Source organism: Mus caroli, unplaced genomic scaffold (genome assembly GCF_978045245.1).
Source record: "Mus caroli unplaced genomic scaffold, Mus_caroli_1 scaffold_1, whole genome shotgun sequence".
Lineage (NCBI taxonomy): Eukaryota > Metazoa > Chordata > Mammalia > Rodentia > Muridae > Mus > Mus caroli.
In genome coordinates this window covers 75,532,000-75,554,141 of record NW_028227256.1, presented here as the reverse complement: position 1 = coordinate 75,554,141, position 22,142 = coordinate 75,532,000, and the positions used below count along the sequence as shown (strand labels likewise).

The window sequence follows — 22,142 nt, the reverse complement described above, 5'->3', positions numbered from 1 at the left end:
TATAAATGCCCTGAAACTTTTCTTAAAAGAAATAAACTTTAATTTTATTTTTTATCTTTTTGAAGAGAAGAAGGTCTCATGTAGCCTAAGATAGCGTTAAACTCACTGTGTCCCCGAGGATGCCCTTGAACATGAGATGCCAGTGCCCCCGTGCAGTGCTAAAGCACTCTGTCAACTGACTCTGTTCGCAGCTCTTTTTTAAAGTTTTAATTGTAATTTTTTTTTTTTTTGCTATAGTTCCTCAAAGCACATAAATTGCTTTAAAACTTCTGTGGTTTTGGTCTAGATATTTTACTGTTATCAAGAAAGGTTCGAAAAGTGAGTTCCACAGCAACCAGGACTATACAGAGAAACCCTGTCTCCAAAAAAAAAAAAAAAAAAAAACAAACTTTAACTTTAGTACACATAAAGCAGCTAATAGCCAGATGTAATCCCAGTTTTTGGGAAAAAGACACCATCTTTTGGCCTTTGTGGGCACCAGACACAGTGGAATCCAGACTTAGATGCAGGCCAAGCACCCAAAGAGATTTAAGTAAAACTTAAGAAATAGGGCTGGAGAGATGGCTCAGTAGGTAAGAGCACCCGACTGCTCTTCCTAAGTTCCTGAGTTCAAGTCCCAGCAGCCACATGGTGGCTCACAAACATCTGTAACAAGATCTGACTCCCTCTTCTGGAGTGTCTGAAGACAGCTACAGTGTATTTAGATATAATAAATAAATAAATCTTAAAAAAAGAAAAAAAAAAAAAAGAAAGGTTCACTTTAAGTAATTTGGAGATTAGGAAAAAGTAGACCAAGGCAAAGGTTATCAAACTAAGGCAGCTTCTTCTCATTTGCATTGGTGAGCTCTCCGAATGGCGGCCTTACTGTTGGCCTATTCTCTCACGGTGAGTATGGAGCTACAAAGTGGGTTCAGTGCATGCCTGTGTTCAAGTGGAGGCCTGTGACACCAACAAATGGGGACCACATGGCAGGAGTACCCAGAAGCAAGTCAGCAATATGAAAGGGCCATTTAGTTCTGTTGCACTTCATTTTCTCCCTTCAGGAGGAGAAAGACTGTGTGTGTGTGTGTGTGTGTGTGTGTGTGTGTGTGTGTGTGTGTGTGTGTGTGTGTGCGCGCGTGCGCGCTTATATTTCTGCAGCAGAATTAGGCCTCTCATATTCGTTTATACATACTGTTGGGTTCCCTGGCATTTATACCTACCTGACTTTAATATTATCCTTAGCCTCACCTTTGATTAGAGAGTTTAGATATCGGAGTTCTTGGTCCTTGGCAGGAACAGTAGCACAGGGTGGCAGCTCGGCACTCGTCCCTTAGGCTGCCTTGGAATTGGATCCGCTCTGTGCTCCTGGCCTGGCATGGTGGCTGCCTCCCTGTGCTTGCCTCTTTGCACACTTTAGTTATGTATTGAGAAAGTGTTTAGTTTGTGTCAGTCCGGCAGTGTCACTGGGCATTATCGTGTAAGGAAGACTAGAGTGCCTCAAGCTTAGCATGCAGGAAGTGTTAAATGGGGAAAGCAGTTCTTTCTCTGTGTCTATTCAGTCAGGAGTTACTGAGAATATAATCTTCATAAATTAAAATACTATTGATGGACACAGATTCCAGATTTAAAAAAAATAATTTATTTCAGTGACTTAAAAAATTTTAAGAATCATAAAAACTTTGGAGAAGTAAAACATCTGTTCTTTGTACTAAAAATGTTTCAAGAATGCATGTCTTTGACTGTATTAAGCAACTATATGGCAAGGCATGCATTTATTCTTATACTGTTAACCTTCTAAATCCTTTATGGTGCACTGTAGGGCAGTGGAGAGAGAATGGGGTTTAGTCAGTCCTGAGCATGACCTGATTTGTAACTTCATAGCTGTGGAATTGATAATGATTAGCCTGAGCTACTTAGCTCGACTTTGGGCAACTTCCCTTAATTGCCTTGATTTGGCTCTCCATCTGCTTCATAGAAGCAGTAATGCTTGCTGTGTAGTGTCTAGAGTGTAGTGATGACATTGATGGCTGCCTGGTAGATACTCAGTCCCTGGTCAGAGCTTACCGGCGGCCTGACTGCCTCAGTATCTGGCTATTGGGACGATAAAAGGCCATCTGTGCCAGCATGGCTAGTAGCTTTTACCTGTGGAAAAGCTGCACTGAGCTTTTGTTCAGCCCATGTGAACAGAAGCAGCTCGCTGTGTTCATGTCATTTCTTCTTTTTTCTTAATTTAAAAAGCAAAATGAGGCCAAATGCATTTGCATTTGTATTTAGAGCTATGTTTCTCGTGTCTCTAATTTAAGGGTCATGGTTTTTACCTAAGTTGTAGGCTAGTTTTAAAGTTAAATCCTGCTGCTGACTTTAAATGTTCCTTCATGTGCTAGGTCCCTTTTAAACCATCCCCCTGAGATCCTGAACACCATCACCCTGGAAATCCTCCATGTTTTCCCAGTTTAGTCACATTTCCCCCACATTTTACTTTATACAACTACCATCTAGTCTCAGTTGCTTGAAAAATACTTTTCCACCCTGGCATGAATGGATCATGTGTTCTGTGGCCTTCTTTCTGTGGCTGACTCCTTTCATTCACTACTGTGCCTCTGAGAACCTTCCACCGCTTAGGTCCATTGACAGTTGCTGAAGTTGGATCTGTGAGTAGTGTCTCACTGTTTGTACGCTGGTCCATTATCCAGTTATCCATTGGGGTTCATCTCAGGTTGTGAGTCTTTGTGGAGTTTGGGCTGGGGGGAGGTGGGAGACAGCGTTTCTCTGTGTAGCCTTAGCTGTCCTAGAACTTGTTCTGTTGATCAGGCTGGCCTCAGACTCACAGAGATCTGCCTGCCTCTGCTTCCCGAGTGCTGGGGTTAAAGGAATGTGCTATCACTCCCTGGCAGTTTGTCTTATTTTTATATAAGGCAACATATATTAATCATGGTAAGATTTTAAAATGATCAAATGTAGAAAAAAAACTATCTCATTCAAACATAACCTGTTAACATTAGACTTATTTCGAGTCCTTTTTTCCCTATGCGTGGATGTTTCTGATTATGGCTATGTTTGTATAGTTTTGGTTCTCCACATACTTTTAGAAGTTACTCTGGTGGTTTAAAATACAGATGCAAGCTGCCTTCTTAGTAGCTTTCCATGCGTAGCACAGCACTCATCCCATCTAGGTTTCTACGTCTCGATTGGAAATAATGTAGTACGTGTTCTGTGGAAAGCTCTTTTGGTATTTAATAGTATTTGGGTGGTATCATGAATATAGAATATGAATCATCAACTGGTACATTTTGCACGAGTGTTTACAGCACATTTTACAAGCAGGTTCTGTTAGTGAAGCCTTTTGACTTCAGGCCAGCCCAGAAAGCTCCTCCCCCCATAGTAAACACCTTTGAAAACTTGGTGACTAAAAAGTTTGATCTTTTCATGAATGTCTGAGGCTGGATGCTTCTCTTGATGTCAAATAGTCTGTTTATCTCTTTTTGTTAACTTTGTTCAGGTTGCTTAAATAATGGCTAATGTGACCCGATGACCAAGTCTTTTTTGATTTCCTAGATGTAGGTGCGAAAAACTGCAGGCATCTCTGTGCTGTTTATTACAACAAGACTCCCGGGTTTGAGATCATCCATGGCTTGCTGGACAGAATTATGCAGCTGCTCGATGTGCCTCCTGGTGAGGAAAGTGGGGGCTACATGATCAAAGCGTCTGCAGGTAAGATACCAGGGTTGGCAAGCCTGATGAAAGACCACATCCTGGTTTTGATAAAGTCCGCTTTCCTCTCATTTTGCTTTTGATTTAGAGAGTGTGAGCAGCAAAGGGCAGAGAACTTGATTTAAGTTGTTAGTATTTTCTAGGAAATACTGTTCCCTTTCCCTCCAGAATCTCAAGGGGTTTGCTCTTCAAACTTGCTAGGAACTGCTGCGCAGTGTTGCTTCTGTAAGTAGCTGAGTTGTGGTAGCCTCTGTGGCACCATTGTGCCACCAGCACTGGTGAGCCCGAGCGTGCAGGCTGCAGGTTCAGAACACCGAAGTTCAGCCTGCGCTCACTGCCTGTGTGCCTGCAGCTTTGAGGCAAGGCAAGAAGAAGGCCACTGTGAAAACTGCACTTATTAATCAAGGAGCAAGGTGGAGTCCACTGCCAAAAGCCCAGTCCAGTCTCTGGCTTTAATTTAGGCCAATAAATGCCACGTGTGTGTGCTGCGGCCTAATATGCTGGTTTCTCCTTGTCTGAGGCGTTCTGAAGCTTTCGCTGTTTGTTCTCCTGTGGCTTGAATCTAAGTTTATTTTCTTTGACAAGAAACCTAGAAACAATTGAAGCAAAGTATTTTTATCACTCGTTCCTGCTGTTTACCTTGCTGTTTTTAGGACTGGATTTGGCATCCTAAATTTCCACCAGAACCTTCATTTTGAAAGTGTTATTTAACAGTTATTTATAGTGAGATTTGGTGAGGAAATATTTTGGAGCTTTGCTTATATTTATTTTCTTAATCCTCACATTTTTTTTCTGTTTTTATTTTTTATTGTGGCTTGTTTTCTTTTTTATTTCGAACCATTTTAAAAAGTAGCTCTGAAATATCTAGCTATGTTGGACTATTTGCTCATATAAAGTTGAACGGTTTAATAGTAGCTGGGATTTGGCATTTCCATATATATCTCATTGGATGTGATTCAGTAAAGATGTGCTATGCTTCCATAGTAGAGTCCAGTGCTGGAACTGGCCCTTAGAGTCCATCTAGTACAGTATCTGGGCTTTATAAGTGAAGCAATTCAGGGGAGGCAAGTTTTCTGGGTTGGGCCTGGTTGTTCATGTCAAACCCAGGGCTCTTCCTCCAGTTGCTTCAGGTCTTAAGGTACACACGCTGTCAACAGTGGTAGGGCTCTAGAAATGACTGGGGGAAGTGACAGGGATTTGAAAGAAGAGAGCCAGGGTCTGTCCTGCAGAGCCCTTGGGCAGATCTGAAAGTGAGTACCGTGGGATGCATATGGAGGACAGAGCCGTTTGTGTGGCTCCAAGCTGTGGGAGAAGTCCTGGATGCGGCAGGGGCCTTCAGCTAGCTAGAAAGGGTTGAAGCCGCTGCTTCTTTTGACGCAGGTGAGTGCTAACAGGTCTGTACTTCAGTGGGATTAATGCAGCCGCAGTGCATGTGGTCTGGAGGCAGGAAGAATGATGGCAAGACTGTCTAAGACTGAGCTGCAGAAGCCACTAGAAGATAAAAACAGCAGCATCCAATATTTGGAAATTTTCATAGTCTATATTACTAGAGCCTTGTATGACAACCAGTAGGTGTTGATCTTAAAAATTATATTTTTGTAATTTCAAACTTGTGTGTAATTTGAATCATTTGGATATTAAAGTTCAAAGCAATAGAGAACTTATTAGCATCTAATTTCCCTAATAAAAAGTATCTGCTATTTTAGCCTAGAGTTGTTTTTAAATTACAAAACACATCTATAAGTTATAACTATTTCTCTTCACCCCCTCCCCCCCTTCCCCTGGAACTAGGTCTGTAGATCAAGCCTCAAATTCAGAGATTGCCTGCCCCTGCCTATTGGGATTAAAGGATTTTGTCACTACCAGCTAGCTTTTTTAGTCTTACCAAGTAACTCTGGTGGTCCTGGAACTCACTATGTAAACCAATCTGACTTTGAATTCACAAAGATTGGCCTACTTCTGCCTCCTGAATATAGGATTGAAGGTGTGTGCCACCAAGCCTATCCAGTGATTATAACTATTTCTTAATTACTTGTAGGTCTTTATGTTTCTTTTGCTTAGGGCAAATTGTTACTTTCTTTTCCTTTTCAGTGGGGCTTTGGGCAGTCTAAGCAAACACTGCTACTGAGCTAAACTCTGCCCTTGTCCTGTCCTGTCCCCTCCCCCACCCCCCCACCCCACCCCCCAGACGGTTTCTCTGTATAGCCCTGGCTGTCCTGGAACTCACTTTGTAGACCAGGCTGGCCTTGAACTCAGAAATCCGCCTGCCTCTGCCTCCCAAGTGATGGCATTAAAGGTGTGCGCCACCACTGCCCGGCTTGCCCTTGTTTTTTTGATGCAGGATCTGGCTGGTTAGCCTAGTTTGCCTTCAGTTTTCCATCCTTTTTCTTTGCTTCCCAAGTGTAGAGATGATTGGCAAGAGATGCTCGCACACACACACACACACACACACACACACACACACACACACACAAAATGTATGTATATATAGTAGGAAAAGATCTTCAGAGTAGGGCAAGTAGAACCAGAATTAGAACTACTGATTCATGCCATTTTTGATTACTGAGCTGTCTTTTATTACTTAAGCATATGGTTTACTTTTTAATAATTAAACATCCCTAGCGGCTTTGCAGTTATACTTTAGCTTAGTCTGTTTAGCAGACTTCTTGATCGTGTGACTTGGGTCTTGTCGCTTTCTGTCTCTTAGTGCTTTCTTACAAGCTTCCTTGTGTGCGACTGTGCTGGGAGAATACATAGAGTGGAGCTTAATCTTCCTCTTAGAACCTGGTCTTGCCCTTTGGAAGAGAGATCTGGAAATTCATTTGGTTGATCATCACCCGGCTCCCAAGGAACGTTCTGTCTTACTGAACGTGCATAGCCTTACAGATGGAGTAGTAGCACTCTCTGCAGCTTGTGTGTGTCTGCAGAACTCAGAAGGCTGTGACTGCAGCCAGTGGAGAAGGGCATGGTCACTAATCATACATAGTTTTCGTTTTCTGAGCACCTCTGCAATTTAAGACCATAAAGTAATGTAGATTGTCAAGTTAATGAGAGAATGGAATCAAGCTGGGTGAAAAAAACAGAAACCCTTTAACTTGTTAGCACACTGCAGAGCATCTTAAGGGTTTCAAAAGTTCAGCACAGAGTGTTTTAGAGGTAATTGATCAGATCATTATACCAAATATATGTTTTTATTTTTTTTCAGGCTTTTTTCCCTTCGTTTTTGTGGTTTGTTGCAAACTAAATTATGTATGTTAAGATGCACTTAGCCTTTTAACAAAACCACTTCTGGGCAAGGAAAATTCTCAACATTTTTGTGTTTAGAACAGTAATGTGGTTGCTGGGCAAATCAGTGGCAAAAATAATTTCTTGTAGAATGTGGTGGGCTTTGTTTGTGACTGGCTACACTGACTCCAGCAGTGGTTTTTCCTCCTTAGCTTGTTACCTAGTTCAGTTTGATTTTTTTTTTTTTCAGTTCTATAGAAAGTTCAGTTTAACTTGAGACAAGATCATTGATGAACAGACAGGCTTCAGAGCTTTAGTTTGTTTGTTTGTTTGTTTGTTTTTGATAGTCTGAGTTTTTATGCTACTCAGAATTCATTTCAGGAAATGAAAATTGACCTTGTAATGCCCACATTTAGGGCAGCACCATATGTTATTAGGTACCTTCTGTTACAATAACACCTAGTGACCCGAGGTCATGACCTTATTCCTCTCTCAGGACACCTGTGGAAGATCTCAGATGCTAAAATACATGGTTAAAATTGGGCTGTTTCCCTCGTCACTCTTAGTGTAACATGAGCTGGAAAGTTCATTGGGAAGGTATCTGAACAGCTTGTTGAAGTAAAGATGTTCAGTTTATGGTTTGGTTACACAGAGCATCCTGGAGTATAATGCAGGGGTTCTAAAGAGCATAGCCACACTACCATCAGCAAAGACTAATCTAAGGCATCGGCTTTGGTAAAAAGTTGGAAGCTTGGAGCCTTGTGACTTTACAAAGAGGACCTCTTTAGTGGTTGTCTACAGTTTGTGTCAAAGGTTCCCAGTACTGTGTCCATGTGCTTTGAGTGGTAAAAGACTGGGGGCAGGCAGCAGGACAGTAGGACCTCAGGGCTCTTGGAAGCCCTGGCACCTACCTTATGATTCACTTGGCCTGTCTTATTTGTGAGTGAAAGTTCGTGGTTCCTGCCTCATTTCCGTACATAAGGTAAAGGTCCCAGGCATGGACACACTTAGCTTTCTTCATGTGTGTTGTTCTGCCATTGTTATAGCCACAAACCCTACCTGCATGGTTTAGTTCAGTGTTCTGATAGTGTTGTAACAGTGTGACAACCTTTGTGTTGTTGTTGTTATTATTATTTCTCCTAAAGACCTTTTTTAAGATATTGTCTTTTTTTTCTAAAATTCAGAACTGTTTATCCCCTCCTTAGGCTAGCTCCTACACAGAGCTACAAAGCACATAACCCTTTTCTTTTAACAGAAAGTTTTCTCTCAGGCCTTTGTTAGAAATGCTCTTCCTAGACATGTTAAAAAGCCTTCCTTCAGCAGGTCCTAGGCTCTCAGGAGGAAGCTGGTTCAGTGGCTGTACTTAATGAAGGGAACCTAGCTTCAACTCCCAGTGTTCATACCTTGATCCCTGAGGGAGGAAGTGCATCAGTGAGCTGATGGATTTTCATAGCTATTTCCAGACAAAGAAGAGAATGACTATACCCTAGGTTGAGAGAAGGAAGTGGTCCTGCTCCCATCTAACCAGGACTGACTCCCAACCTCAAGGCAAGCAGTTCTCTGCTTCAGGAGTACCTGGTAGTCTCTCTAGTTATCAGCCAGACATTTTTGTCTTAATTGCCTTGGATTAAATTTTAATTCTGCAGATGTACTATATATTGCTCATGTGCTACATGTGTAACTGTGTATATAGAACCTATAAAACGTAATAATTTTATGTGTGTGGGCAAATGCAACTCAAGGATCAAACCTAGAGCCTCACCCATGCTAAGCAAGTGCTCTATAAAACTTACTTTTAATTGTTCACCGAAGGGTTAACATTGGCCAAACAAATTTTTGCTTTTAAAATTTTCTTGTTGTTTATACAGTATAATATGACTATCCTTGTGACATTTTGATACATGCACAGTATGTAAAGTACTTGGATCTTATGTCTTTAAAAACTTAGTTACTGCATATGAGAAAACATGCAGCATTTGTCTTACCGAGTCAGGCTTGCTTTACTTAAAATGAGTTTCGGTCCATTTTCTGGCGAATGATCAATTCCATTCTTCTTTATGGGTAGCTAATACTGCACCACCAAGCTAAACTTGTAATTTGGAAGTTGAATTAAAAAACTATTTGCTTTTAGGTTTATATCTGCTGAAAAAGTTTGGGTTCTGTTTTTATTTTAATGTTGGTTTGGTTTTGCTTTTTTGAGACAGGGCTCAAAAAAGCCTAGATTGGCCTTGAATTTGCTACATAGACTGATGATCTTAAAATATGATCCTCTTACTACATTTTTACTTTTTTTTGTGGGGGGTCTAGGGCACTCATACCACTGTATTTTATTGGGGGTGTATCAGAGAACAACTTGTGGGAATCAGTTCTCTTTCCACCATGTGGGGGCTGGGGAAGAGACTCGAGTCACTGGACTTGGTGATAAGAACCATTGCACTGCCCAAACTTGTGATCCTTCTGCTGCCAGGGTTATAGGCACGTGTCATAACACTTTGTTTATGGGGTGCTTGAAGTTGAATTCAGGACTTTGCATGTTTGGTGAGGACTCTTAAAACTGAGCTATGACTTCTCTTCTAAAAAAAAAATTTATTTATTTACATATGTAAATAATAGTATATAAAATTACTTAAGCCAGTTAGTAGTTCATAAAAGTATAATGTCGCTGGGCGTGGTGTTGCACGCCTTTAATCCCAGCACTTGGGAGGCAGAGGCAGGCGGATTTCTGAGTTCGAGGCCAGCCTGGTCTACAAAGTGAGTTCCAGGACAACCAGGGGGGCTATACAGAGAAACCCTGTCTCAAAAAAGTATAATGTCTCCATGATAATAAATGGAACATAATTGAATTAATTGATAATCACAATTTTATGTTTTTAACACTTGACAAAGATAAATTTAGAACTTAATTTAAAATTAAGTGATATGAACTTTTTAAATTTAGGGTCAGAGCCTAAGCCACACGCAGATGGTTTCTGTGGTAGCAACATGCACAGGACAGTACAACAGCCCTTAGGTGCGTTTAAGCTCTCTCTGTGTGATTTCTAGGCTTGTTTTGGTTTTTGAGGCAGTCTTGTTTTATAGACCAGGCTGTCCTTCTCAGCCTCCCGAGAGCTGGGCTCACAGGGCTGTGACAGAGAACAGTCTTGGCAGAGCTTTCCATCACAGTCCTGTATTGCTGAATCCTGTGAGACAGCTCCTGCTTACACTTCCTTGTGTCACAGTCCAGTGAGAGGAACTGAACACTGAGTCAGAATTTTGTCAAGTGGGGAGCTTAGCTTTAAGGGCTCCAAGCTGTAGGAGACCCGAGGGGACCTGCTGTCTCTATTCTTAACCTTACTTGAGATGGGCACCTTCGGAATAAACTCCTCATCCCCTGTGCTCCCGGGTGAGTTTGTACTGCTTATTAGCACTAGAGTCAGCCATGTGTCCAAGGATCCCTGTTCCTTTTAGTGAGACATCAAATTTATATCATGGACTGTATGCTAAGGTTGACATTGTTGCTCCATGCAGCTTTGTTTCTGGGCTTTTTTGCATACAAAGATTATGGAGATTCAGAAAACACTTTTGGTTTGTTTTTGTTTTTGTTTTTTTTAGTGTTCTTTTCAAATCAAACAGGTTTTTGTTCGATTTTTATATTGTTTGCCTTTTAGTCCTGGGGTTTGAACCTAGGGCCTCCTGTATGTTAGCCAAATGCTTTACCACTAGGCTACATCCCCATCCCAACATGGATATTTTCAGTTCGTAGTCAGAACCTGAGGATATTTACAGAGTTGGATAGTTCTCTTAGTTTACACTGAAACTCTTCGGTTTTTTTTTTTTTTTTTTAAACACATTTCCAGTTTTGTTTGCTTTTACTCATCTGGTTGTGTGTGTCATCAGAGTTTCAAAACGAGAATTCCAATGTTGTTAACTGTATGACTGCTGAAAATACATACAGCCATTTCTTTTATCTATAGTATATAACCTACTGAGTGAGTACATATAGATAATAATAGTCAGTCTTTGTTTCATCTTTCACTCCATTCCTTTACTACCTTCTGGGGCTGTGAGATGTTTGTTTGTTTGTTTGTCTGATGTGTGTGTGTGGTGTGTGTTGGTGTTGTTTTTTTTTTGAGACAGGGTGTTTCTATATAACCACAACTGGCCTTGAACCCACGGTACCTCTGCCTTCACCTCTCAAGTGATGGAATTAACAGCTGTGCTCCACTGACCTCCACTTTCTTTTCATTTGTCCTCTGTGGTTTGTTTTTAGATATAAGAGCACATAAATGCGTACACACCCTTCTGCCTTCTCAGCTGAGTGAGCAATGCTGTGTGCACTGTTGTGTAGCTGGCTTCCTGTTCTACACAGAGGCAGCATATTGGGGCTTTTTTTCTTTGGCCCAAATGAACTGTTCTCATGTACAGAATCCCAGTTCTCCGACAGTGAACTTTGGCTTATTTCCAGTCAGTACTACACTGTGTGTAACCTTGTGCTCATGCTATTTGATGCTTTTATCAGGGTACTTTGGGAAGAGATTCCTAGAGGTATGGGGTTGTTGGGAAAGGGTAATTGGTGGATAACCTTCTGACTCTCACACTGCAGGTGCAGCCGATGAGACGGTCCTGAGTGCACTGAGTTGTAGGTTCTATGGGTTGTCTTTTCCTTTCTGTTCTCAGTTTCTTAGATGGGAGTGGCATCTCACTAACATTTAGCTCCATCTTTTTTATGAACAAATATGAGCATATTTTCTCATTTGTGGTATATTTTAATTTCCTTTTCTCTGAGCCTCTTGTTAATTATTTCTTTACATTTATTGGTCTTAGAACTTTTCCTGTTGTATGACTATTAACTTTTTGTGATAAATATTGTACCTTTTTTAGTTTGTTAACTCTTTGATTTTCTGACTTTTATTATGGAGGTTTTTAAGCATCATATAGTAAGTTACTCATTTCTTTCCTTCTGGAATCTGACTTTCTTAGTGGAGATGTTTTCACACTGAGATCAGAAAGGAGGTCTTTACTCCAACCATAGTAATGAAGACTGGTTCCAGTTTTTCTTACAGAGTGCATCATAGCATTTGCACTTACTGCTTTTGTGGTTGTTACTATAACTTTTATTAAATTAACTTCCAAAACTTCCATTGCTGTGAACAGACACCAAGGCTTTTTTTATTTTTAAAGGATTTATTTATTTTATGTAGAGTACACTGTAGCTGGTAACTGTCTTCAGACACACCAGCAAAGGGCATCCAAATCCATTGCAGATGGTTGTGAGCCACCATGTGGTTGCTGGGAATTGAACTCAGGACCTCTGGAAGAGCAGTCAGTGCTCTTAACCACTGAGCCATCTCTCCAGCTCCCAGGCAGCTTTTATAAGGACAACATTTAATTGGGGGGCTGGCTTACCAGGTTCAGAGGTTCAGTCCATTATCATCAAAGCAGGAAGCATGGCAGCATCCAGGCAGGCATGGTGCTGGAGGAGCTTAGAGTCCCACATCTTGTTCTGAAGGCAAACCGAAGACTGGCTTCTACTTGGCTAGGAGGAAGGTCTCAAAACCCACCCCACACAGTGACACAGTGACTTCCTCCAACAAGGCCATACTTTCTAATAGTGTCACTCCCTGGCCCAAGCATAGTCAAACCACCACATATGCCTTTTGAAATTCATGGAGAAATTGAAGAAACACTATCTAATGATCATATTCAATTTGTATGTTTAAAAGATAAAATAACTTTCAAAGGATGGGATAGGTATAGAAGGAAATATAATTATACTGAAAGTAGGTAAGAGTTAGAAAAGAGACCTAACTTCTGTTTGGGTAAAGGCACAGCTCCCAGCATTACACAGCTTCTCAGAGGCCCCTTGTTCATTTCTGAAGACCTCCGGAAGTCAGTTCCTTACTTAAGAAGTAGTTCAAGAAGCTTTCAGATGTATATCAGAGTTAGTATCAAGGTCTCCTTACTCATCCAAATCTCTACCAGAACATTGAAAGTCCTTTTTCAGCATTAAAAACAAATTTATCTATAATGAAAATGGAATTTGAGCTGAGACCTTATTTTTAAAAGTTGTACATTTAGTCTGTGACTTTCAGATTTCCCACATGTGTAATATGTAGTTAATATAAGATTGACAGGCGAAAAAAACCAACCAATCAAACAACCGATCAAAAAAACCAAAACAAAAAAAAGCCGGGCGTGGTGGCGCACACCTTTAATGCCAGCACTTGGGAGGCAGAGGCAGGTGGATTTCTGAGTTTGAGGCCAGCCTGGTCTACAAAGTGAGTTCCAGGACAGCCAGGGCTACACAGAGAAGCCCTGTCTTGAAAAACAAAACAAAACAAATAAGATTCACCATAGCCAAGAGGGGCTAAAATGCTAAGCTGAGGCTCTTCTAGACATTGGAAATTCTACAGCAGATTCACAAATTCAGTATGCACTCAGGAAGCAGCTGGTCTGCAGCTCTTCTTGCCTCTGTGTTCAGAAGTTTTGGGTTTTTTTGTTTTTGTTTTTTCTATATTTCCTTTTAACGAGCTGTATTCTAAAAGCCTTTATAACTACTTTTACTCTGATTTTTAAAATGTTATTAATTCATAATCTGCTTTCTTTAAAAATTAGAAATATTTTATTGTGAATTTGGGTCAGTGGTTCATCTTTTGTTTTACTTATGTACTACTACATTTGGGAAAGTAAAGAAACGCAGTAAAAAATAAACAAGAATTATTCGGCAAACTATCCTGTAAACGTAATGGAACATGACAAAAATGTCTTTAAACATGTGGCTATATACAAAATTGGAAAAGTATATCCCAAAATGATATAGGTGCTAAGTATAAAGGTAATATCAATAGATATTGCTTGGGCCAGTTGGGTAAAGCCTGCCATCTATGAGTTCTATCCCCGTGCTCCTGCAAGTACTCTCTCTCTTTCACACACACACACACACACACACACACACACACACACACACACACACACACCAGTAATGCATTGCTTGTTAGCCATAGGATGCATGACTCCCAGCTACTGGACTGCCACAGATCTTTCACCTTTACCGTGGAGTGAGGTTTATTCACTTTTAGGTAGATCTTCACTATGTAGCCCAGGCTGGACTCAGATTCTTTTTGCCTCAGTCTTCCAAGTGCCAGGACTTACAGTGAGTGATGCTGTTGAATTCAAATGATTTTGTTAAATCTCTTTGTTGTAAGTGTGTGTCCTGTCTAGGCCAGAGTTTTATTGGGAAAAGAAGATATGTGGATGTGTAAAGAAAGGTCTTGTGAATGGGCAAGTCACTCTTCAGAGATTTTCAGTCTGCCACCAGGAAAAGCAGCCGTGGATGGGAGAGCCAGGGTTTAGGATGTGGATTCTGGTCTCAGTTCTGCACTTTACCTGCTGCAGATTCTCTTCTCCTGTGTAAGCTAGAGGATGGACAGGGCTGTTTGCAAGCTCGTTTCCAGCTAGGAGCTCTGAGTGAAGTTCAGAAGAGGCCTCTGCTGCAGGTTCTCATGCACTGTCTCCTTTTTACCCGCCCAGGCTTACATGTGTCACAGCTCAGATCATTTAAGACTTGTTCTAGGAATCTAGAATTTATATATTATATATTATAGCTCAGTAGTTAAAAGCACTTGCTGTTTTTTTTTTAGAGAACCTGGGTTCTATTCCCAGTACCCACAAAAAGGCTCACAACCCTCTGCAGCTCTTCTGATCTCTGAGGCATGTATGTGGTGTCTCTATACAGATGCAGGCAAAACATTCCTTTATACATTTTAAAATTAAAAAAAAAAATTTTAAATGTAATTTTGTTTCCCCAAATGACTGTTGTGGTTGTGTTAGTACTCTGCTATATTGACAGCATCAGCGTGTGTGTTAAGGTTAGAGGTGACAAACTGTTAGTTCTCCAGTTCCTCTTTACATTCTATTTGTTGTAAACCAGAGGAAGCTTGCAAACATGAAGCAGTGGACAGCTTGGCTGGCAGCTTAAAAGCATCCTGCTGCAGCCCTGTGTGCCTGTGGGCCTCACGTAGGAGGGCAGCTTTGGGGCCCTCTTCACCTTTGGCTTCTTGCTCTCTAGCCTATATTATTGCTTGCCTTGGGCAGAGTTCCTAATCTCCTTGTGCTTTTCTTCCTATCTGTAACTTACTGTTGCTCAAAGGGTTTGGGCAGATCCACACTCTGAGACCCTCTGACTCCCACTGCAGATTGAAGGATCTGAGCGGAAAGGAGGATACAGCATCTTTCCCTACAGTCGAATACTCTTTTCTTTCTTTGTTAGTCTTGTTTTATTTTTGTTTGTTTGTTTGTTTGTTTTTAAATGTACATGGTAAACTAAAATCAGATTCTGGAACCATAACATACCTATTATAATTACATGTTTGAAATTGTGTTTGCTACAAGTTAGCCATGGTGTATTGATTCTGTGTGGAATTGTGGCTGTGATTTTACAGACTCTGCTTTGTCTCCTTAGCTTCACTAGCTGGACCACAACCATATTGTTACCATTTAGATGTACCTGTACGAGAAATACATTGTTCAAACTTGGGTTGACAAACAGTCCTGGGTTAGGCGGAAAACTAAGAAAGGAGCTGATGGCTTAGAAAGTCCAGGCAATTGAGTTGTTTATATATATCTCCATCCTGCACATACTTTAAAATGGCAGGATTTAGAAAATGACTTGTGGAGACAAGAGTTGGATGATGGTATTCTTTAGGAATTTTCAAGTGAATCTTTGCTAACCTACAGTTAAAATTTGTCCTTTGATTTTATACAACTTACTTTGAGGCTAGTTTAAATTGCAGTTGGATACACCACCTTTAACCCTTTGCCATCATTTTGAATTCCTTCAGGTTGTGAAATAAGAGCGTGTGTGAGATGCATAGCAAGGACTGAACTTGTAAAATCTATCTTAGGTTTCCATAGCATGATCTTTGTTAATTAAGTTAACTGTTAAGAAAGTGGCAGCCACAGAAGCAAAGGCTGTAGATGTGGGTTACCGTTCACTATAGTTATAGGAAGCTTTAGGGAATGGAAGGGGGTATATTTCTCTGACACTGTCCACTGAGGAGTCTAGACTGGTCTCAGCCTGTCAGTCTTTTGCTTCCCTGGTGCCAGGAGTACAGGCGTGAGCCACATGCCCAACAAAAGATGGTTCTCTGTTGAAGGCATTTCTCTATGAGAAGATGAGGTCGTCTGGGCTTTGCTGATTTCTTGTAAGAATAAAGTCCCAGGTCCTTGTCTAGTAAGTACATGATGCCAGTATTAAGACCTGGCCCACTGCCTCCCCGTAAGAGTTAATGGTGTCTGCAGGTGTGTTGGGATTAGCACTGTAAAGTTGTGTAAGGGGTTTTTCTTTCTTTTGATCTTCCGAAAGGGATGAAAGATGGCCATTAAATTCAAAGGATTAGGTCCCCTCTCTTTATAGACTTTAGGTACCATAAATATTCACTTCAAATGCAAGGTGAAGAAGAGTTGTGTACATCTGGGAGAAAATGGGTGTTTTATATTACCAGTCGGAAATTATTCAGTCTCCCCTTACAAATTAAATGGTCTTTGCAGAGGCATTTTCTCTTGAGTGCCCTGAGATCGGAAAAAAAGTGTTTTGTGTTCATATCTTGGTTGTGGTGCTTTGGGCTCTTTGGAACCCTAAAGTCTTTCACAAGTTAACACCTTACCTATAATGGACCTCTTTTCCCTTGTGGGATCCTGTTTGTCCTCAAAACATCTGCTTGTTTTAAAACCAGAGAACAAATGGCCTCATAAGAATAAAATCATGCATACAGTGAGGGTAAAATTGAGTAAGACTCCCTCCCTCCCTCCCTCTCTCCCTTCCTTCCTTCCTTCCTTTTTTCCTTCCTTCCTTCCTTCCTTCCTTCCTTCCTTCCTTCCTTCCTTCCTTCCTTCCTTCCTTTTTTCCTTACTTTCTCCCTTCCTCCCTCCCTCTTACCCTCCATCCATCCTTTGAAAAAGTATAGGGTTTGGGGTAGGTACTAACTCTAAAGTTAGCCTATTCACATATTTTTTTTCTTTCACCTATATTACATAATCAGCCATTTTGAAAAAATTCAAGACATACTCAGTTGGTACTACAGTTATATAATTTCCATTTCATCCCTGAATTTGGGGACATGTATGTGCTAAAAGTCTAATGAATATAGTTTCTGTTATTAGTAATGACATACTACTTTACCAGAATTCTCTGCCCCTGTTAATTTACTCCTCTTCTTCCTCCTCCTTCTCCCCCTCCTCCTCTTCCTCCTCTAGATTTGGGTAGTAAAGCATCCAATTACAATCACTTTTGAGTTTGAATCCCAAAATATGTATTGGCAATGTGAAGAAAGGGAAGAGAAAGTTGAATAAGCAGCTGATGCTTCAGTACATGGAGAGTAAACTGTTAAGGAGTGAGCTGGCTCTAGCCAGTGGCAGGACTGAGAGGGGGGTGACGAGCCTCATGCTTGATAACACCCTCTGGTACTCTCAGATGAGGGGTCTGCTCAGTTACCACCTTAAGCTTCTACTTCCGTTGCTTTCTGCAATTAAGGAATGAGCGAGTGTATGGAAAGCTTCTGCTAACTCTAGGCTATAATATTGCGCTAAAAAGATGGGAGCAAAATGAAACTGTTCAAAGTGTTTGGCAACGGGCAAGAGAAGGCACTCCCAAATGCTTTGATGGTCAGTTAGCCAGAAAACATGCTAAAGACGGGGTGCTGTGCTAGATTACGGGCCCACAGATGACCCCAAGGACACAAAGACTTTAATTAAGGGGCTTATTCACACCCCGCTAAGTTTGGGAAATTAAGCTCTTCTTTGTGCCTAACTGGTGTTTCTTTTGTCTGCACTTGCACGTGTATTGCAATAGAGAGCAATATTTCCCAAAATGTGTTCTGCCTTGGAAACGCCATTAACTGTGCCAGGTAAACACAAAACCTTGAGTTTATCTTCTCAAGGAGTTCATGCGGATGTGGTGGGAACTGGTGTGCTGGAGCATTCAGTGCTTTTACACAGGAGGAGAGAATGCAGGCACTCTGTAGAGGCTGAACCTCAGTTCCCATTTGCAAGGCAATGGCAGCTTCTTCTGTAGACACAGCATGCTGCCTTTTCTCCGCTGGGATTAGATAAACTCAGTTTGGCTTCCATCCAGGTCTGACTTTCTGAAAGCCTAGGCCATGGCCTTCCTGTGTGACTTTGTGTTTTTAGACAGACTTTATCAGTTCTAGCTGGAGCTTTTGGGTCCCATCATCCACCTGGGCACTGAGCAGAGTGCCTTCCTTTGGCCAGCAGTGGACATTGTAAAGGAGAGTTTCTGAAAAGAACTCCGAAGGAGTTCCTGTGTCTGCAGAGACCAATAGATTGATTGCAATGTCAGTACTGTGTATCGTGCAAAGATTTGAACTTCGTAGGTTCAGAGGCTAATTAATTACTTTATCTTGGGCTAGTTTTAGCCTTATGGAATAGCCATTCAGTGCCCCACTCTGTATCTGAACTAACACTTTGACTCATAGAACTGTTAGAGCTAATATCTTGTGATAATAAATTAAAACCTCTTAAAAGCTCTTAAGAGAACACTAGCTTCCATCTGTCCATCCATGAGCTAAGAATGTCATCAGATACTATTCTAGGCCTGTGGAAAACCCCCACATTTCTGCCCCCTGGTGTACCATCCAGCTTAAATTCCCCTTGATTTACTATTCTGTAAAACTACAAAAGCCCTGGGAAACTGGGTTGTTGTTGGTTCTATGGTGGAACCTGGAATTTGGGGTAACAAAGGTGTGTTTCCCCGGGCAGTGGTCACTCAAAAAAGTGGAGAGCTGCGGTTGACAATAACTCTTATCTTGAAGGCCTTGGGCTCATTGCTGCCCTATGTGGGCTCTGTCCCCCTCCCCACTTTTTGTTAATGAGGCAGTTCTGACTGGGGAGTTTGATTGGATCTCTACGTTTCTCAAATACTAAGAATGCTTCTGTGTTTGTAACTTTACACGTAGTTTCTAGTTCACCTGTGGCATCAAGTCAAGTGGCGTGTTCGTTTCTTAAGGCTCTTTCTGCCCTTGATAGCAGAAGGCCCATTTGCATGCTTTTCAGTTTGTGTATTTGGAGAACAGAGCCTTAGCTTGTTCTAATTGTGAGATTCTTAGGTGGATGTTCATGCCATCATCTGAACTTATTAGAAGTGAAAACTTGAAAAATGGTAGTGAAAAATAAAGTTGTCACCACAAGTCCAGGTGTGCAGTTGAGCAGAGTGGGTTGATGATCTAGGGATTGCAAATTGGGTTCGTTACACAGAGAGTGTGGAGCCTGGTGGCTAAGGAGCCTTTGAGCAGCAGTTGTGACTTTGGGCCCAGTGAAAGTGTGAACTTTTGACATTTGAATCCCTTTTCAATACTCTTTTACCTTGGAATATGTTAAATAGTTTTGAATATGGATTTTTCTTTGTTTTTCTCTGGAAAGAGAGAAAATTGCATTTATTGATAGAAATATTTTTGTTACTATCTATCTACCTGATTAATGAACTAAAGCAAAATCTGGTCCAAGTTTATAGGCAAAGTAAACCTGGCAACTGAAGAAGAATATAACTGAATTTTACTAAAAAATGCTGAATCAAATGTTGTTATATGAAGTAGAAATTCTCATTCCTTATCTTAGGCTTTATTTTGCTAACATTGTCAGAACCAGCACATCTGGCTTAGATTCTAAAATAGTTTGGTTTTATGCTTCAGTAAAAATGAATCCAATCAAACTGGAATTGAAAATAGATAAAAGGAAAGCTTTCATACAGCAAGGCTGTCAGGAAGGTCTTGGGTATTTATTTCCTCTCCTGGTGGCCTTTAGAGCAAGCCAGAGTCCTCTCAGGAGTGTCCTTGTCCTCATCAGGAGCACCCTCATCGTCCACTGCTGCTTGTTATGTGTGCAGCCTTACAGCTCTGTCTACAGGGAGGATGGGTGTGGGCACAACCCAGCTCTGGGGTCTGAGTGCACTTGGGAAAAGCTGCCTTGGCTTGTCATCTGAAAAGTTCTCTTCATTCTGCCTTGAAGACAGCGCCTCCCTTCCTCTCTCCCTCCCTGTTTTTCTTGTTGTTGTTGGGGATGTAGTTGACAGTCTTGTCTGTATGGGTAGTGTTGTCTTTTAAGTTGTATTTTCATTTCACAGGATAAGAGTGTGTCATCTTTATCCGATTTAACCATAATTACTATCCCAGCCATATTCTTTATTAACTATCCAGCTTCGTTTCTGAATTGTTGTATAACAGTCTTTGCCTCAACCCTTTCCTGAGTGTGGATTAGGGCACAGAGCCAGCTGTAGCACTTAAATGGAGTTCGTGGGATGGCTTGCTTGGACTGTGAAGCAGAATCACTTAGCTTGATGAGATGTGAAAAAATAGTTTAGCCATGTTGCTTTGGGCTGAGAATGACAAAAATGTTTTTCTGTTCTTTCCTGAGAATAGAAGCAAATATCTCTACACCTTGATTGGGCAGTCTTTGTAACTCTTGTCTCCATGGAATCAGCCCAACAGTAGTAGAGTCCCCTGTCCACCCCTCCCACTCTGTATTCTTAATTATGCTGACCTTGGAGCTATTAGAGACTCAGCAGTTTGCTCCCCCATTAATAATGCACTCGTTCTGAGTGGCAGACTGCAGGCTTGTGGCCCAGTTCTGCTGGGTATTTATAGTTCAGGCCAGTAAACAGTTTGCTTGAATCCTTCAGGAGCTGTGGGTTTGATCCCTTTTCAAGTGGGTGTTGATAGAAATGAATCAGCATTGTTTTTTAAAACTACTGCAGAGTCCAGCATGTTGATAAGCCTGGTAATTACCAGTGGCACTGGTAATTTAGTGGCTAGGAAGTGGGTGGGCCTCCCGGCTTGTTGGTTCATTTTCAGCTGGTTAAAGCCTCCAGAATGGTTACTGGGTGGGAAGCTGGAGCAGAGCTCTGGCAGCAAATAAAGAGAGCTCTCTGCCTGCCTTGAAGTGAAGTCGGAATCAGCTAAGACCAGTGTGGCTCTGCTGTGGCCTTCACCGGAACTTTACAGATGGCGTGCCCCATCTGCTTAGAGGCAGATCTCTTTTCAGGCAGGGACACAGGCTGCATTGTGGAGATGTGGCCTATAAGCACACATGCAGGTCCCTGTGGCTGTGGTATTTCAGTGTGGGTTTCTTGTGTAATAAAGTGAAGTATGACATGGTAAGGAGTGAATGGAGCCACAGCAGGCTTCATATCCAGCAAGTACTGATGTGGGAAAACCTGCTTCTGTCTGTTCTGTCCCTGGAGGTTCCTCAGTTTTACTTCTTCTCCTTGTGTCCCCTAAGAAATGATGACACTCCTGCAGCCTCAAGAATAGGGCTCTTATTCTCACGATTGTTTCCTGGTGTAGCTATTAGTGCTCCTTCATACTAGCAAGTGCAAGGGTGCGCGGCTATGCAGACAGTAGCTTAAAGAAGAACGGTTATTTTTAAAGGAGACTTGGAGGCTTTTAGTGTTAAATGGCTATTGACTTTTTTTTTCAGAAGGATCATTGATTTTTCTCCCACTCTCTGTTTCAGGTTCTGCATTTTTCCCTGGACGGTGTGCTGAGATCTTTGTTGGGGGTCAAAGCATTGGGAAGCTAGGTGTCCTTCATCCTGATGTTATCACCAAATTTGAGCTGACCATGCCCTGTTCCTCTCTGGAAATCAATATTGAGCCCTTTTTGTGAGGTTGGTCTCTGTTGTATGGTTCTGTCTCTGAGTGTCCCTTTCTGCTCCTGTGGTGTCCTTCAGCCCTCTTTTACAGGACATATCCATTTGTGCGTTAATGTTTAATAAAGTGAAATGTGCTATCTGGCTCCTTGTGTAGCTGCATTAGGCCAGCGTGTGGAACAGCCGGTGTGTAGCTGCATGCACCACATTGGGGAGAGGTGCCCTAGACAGGCAGGGTGAGTTCTCGGAGCGGAAGCTCTGCTTGGCCTTCAGAGTGTTAGGTACTTATGACTCCTCCCGAAGAGAAGGAAACAACTCATCATCTAGAACACATGCTGTACAGCCTTAAGCCTTTTCTAAACCTGATAAGTATTAATCAATAAAATCGGTACTTTAGGAAAATGTTTTCAGAATCAGTACGACCAAGCAGTGACAGCTTTTCAAGTCATCTTTTTTTTTTTTTTTAAAGTTGATTTGTATGTGAATATATGTGTATATGAGTGGTGTGTCAGTCTGTGTATATGTGTGAGTGGTTTTGTATGTGTGTATATATACAGTTTATTACAACTTTATAAGACAAGGTTATT

The 22,142-nt window shown here is 41.4% G+C and overlaps 1 protein-coding gene across 2 annotated transcripts in view; it reads left to right on the top strand.

Annotated features, from left to right (window-relative positions):
• Farsb (phenylalanyl-tRNA synthetase subunit beta) overlaps window positions 1-21,700 on the top strand; it is a 69,524-nt gene extending 47,824 nt beyond the window's left edge. For both annotated transcript variants that reach the window (XM_021158176.2, XM_021158340.2), the window contains 2 exons: window positions 3,538-3,693; window positions 21,421-21,700. In XM_021158176.2, coding sequence (XP_021013835.1) covers window positions 3,538-3,693; window positions 21,421-21,572 — 308 coding nt within the window. In that variant the 3' untranslated portion in view covers window positions 21,573-21,700. The remainder of the gene's footprint in view (window positions 1-3,537; window positions 3,694-21,420) is intronic.
• Window positions 21,701-22,142: the final 442 nt, after the last annotated feature.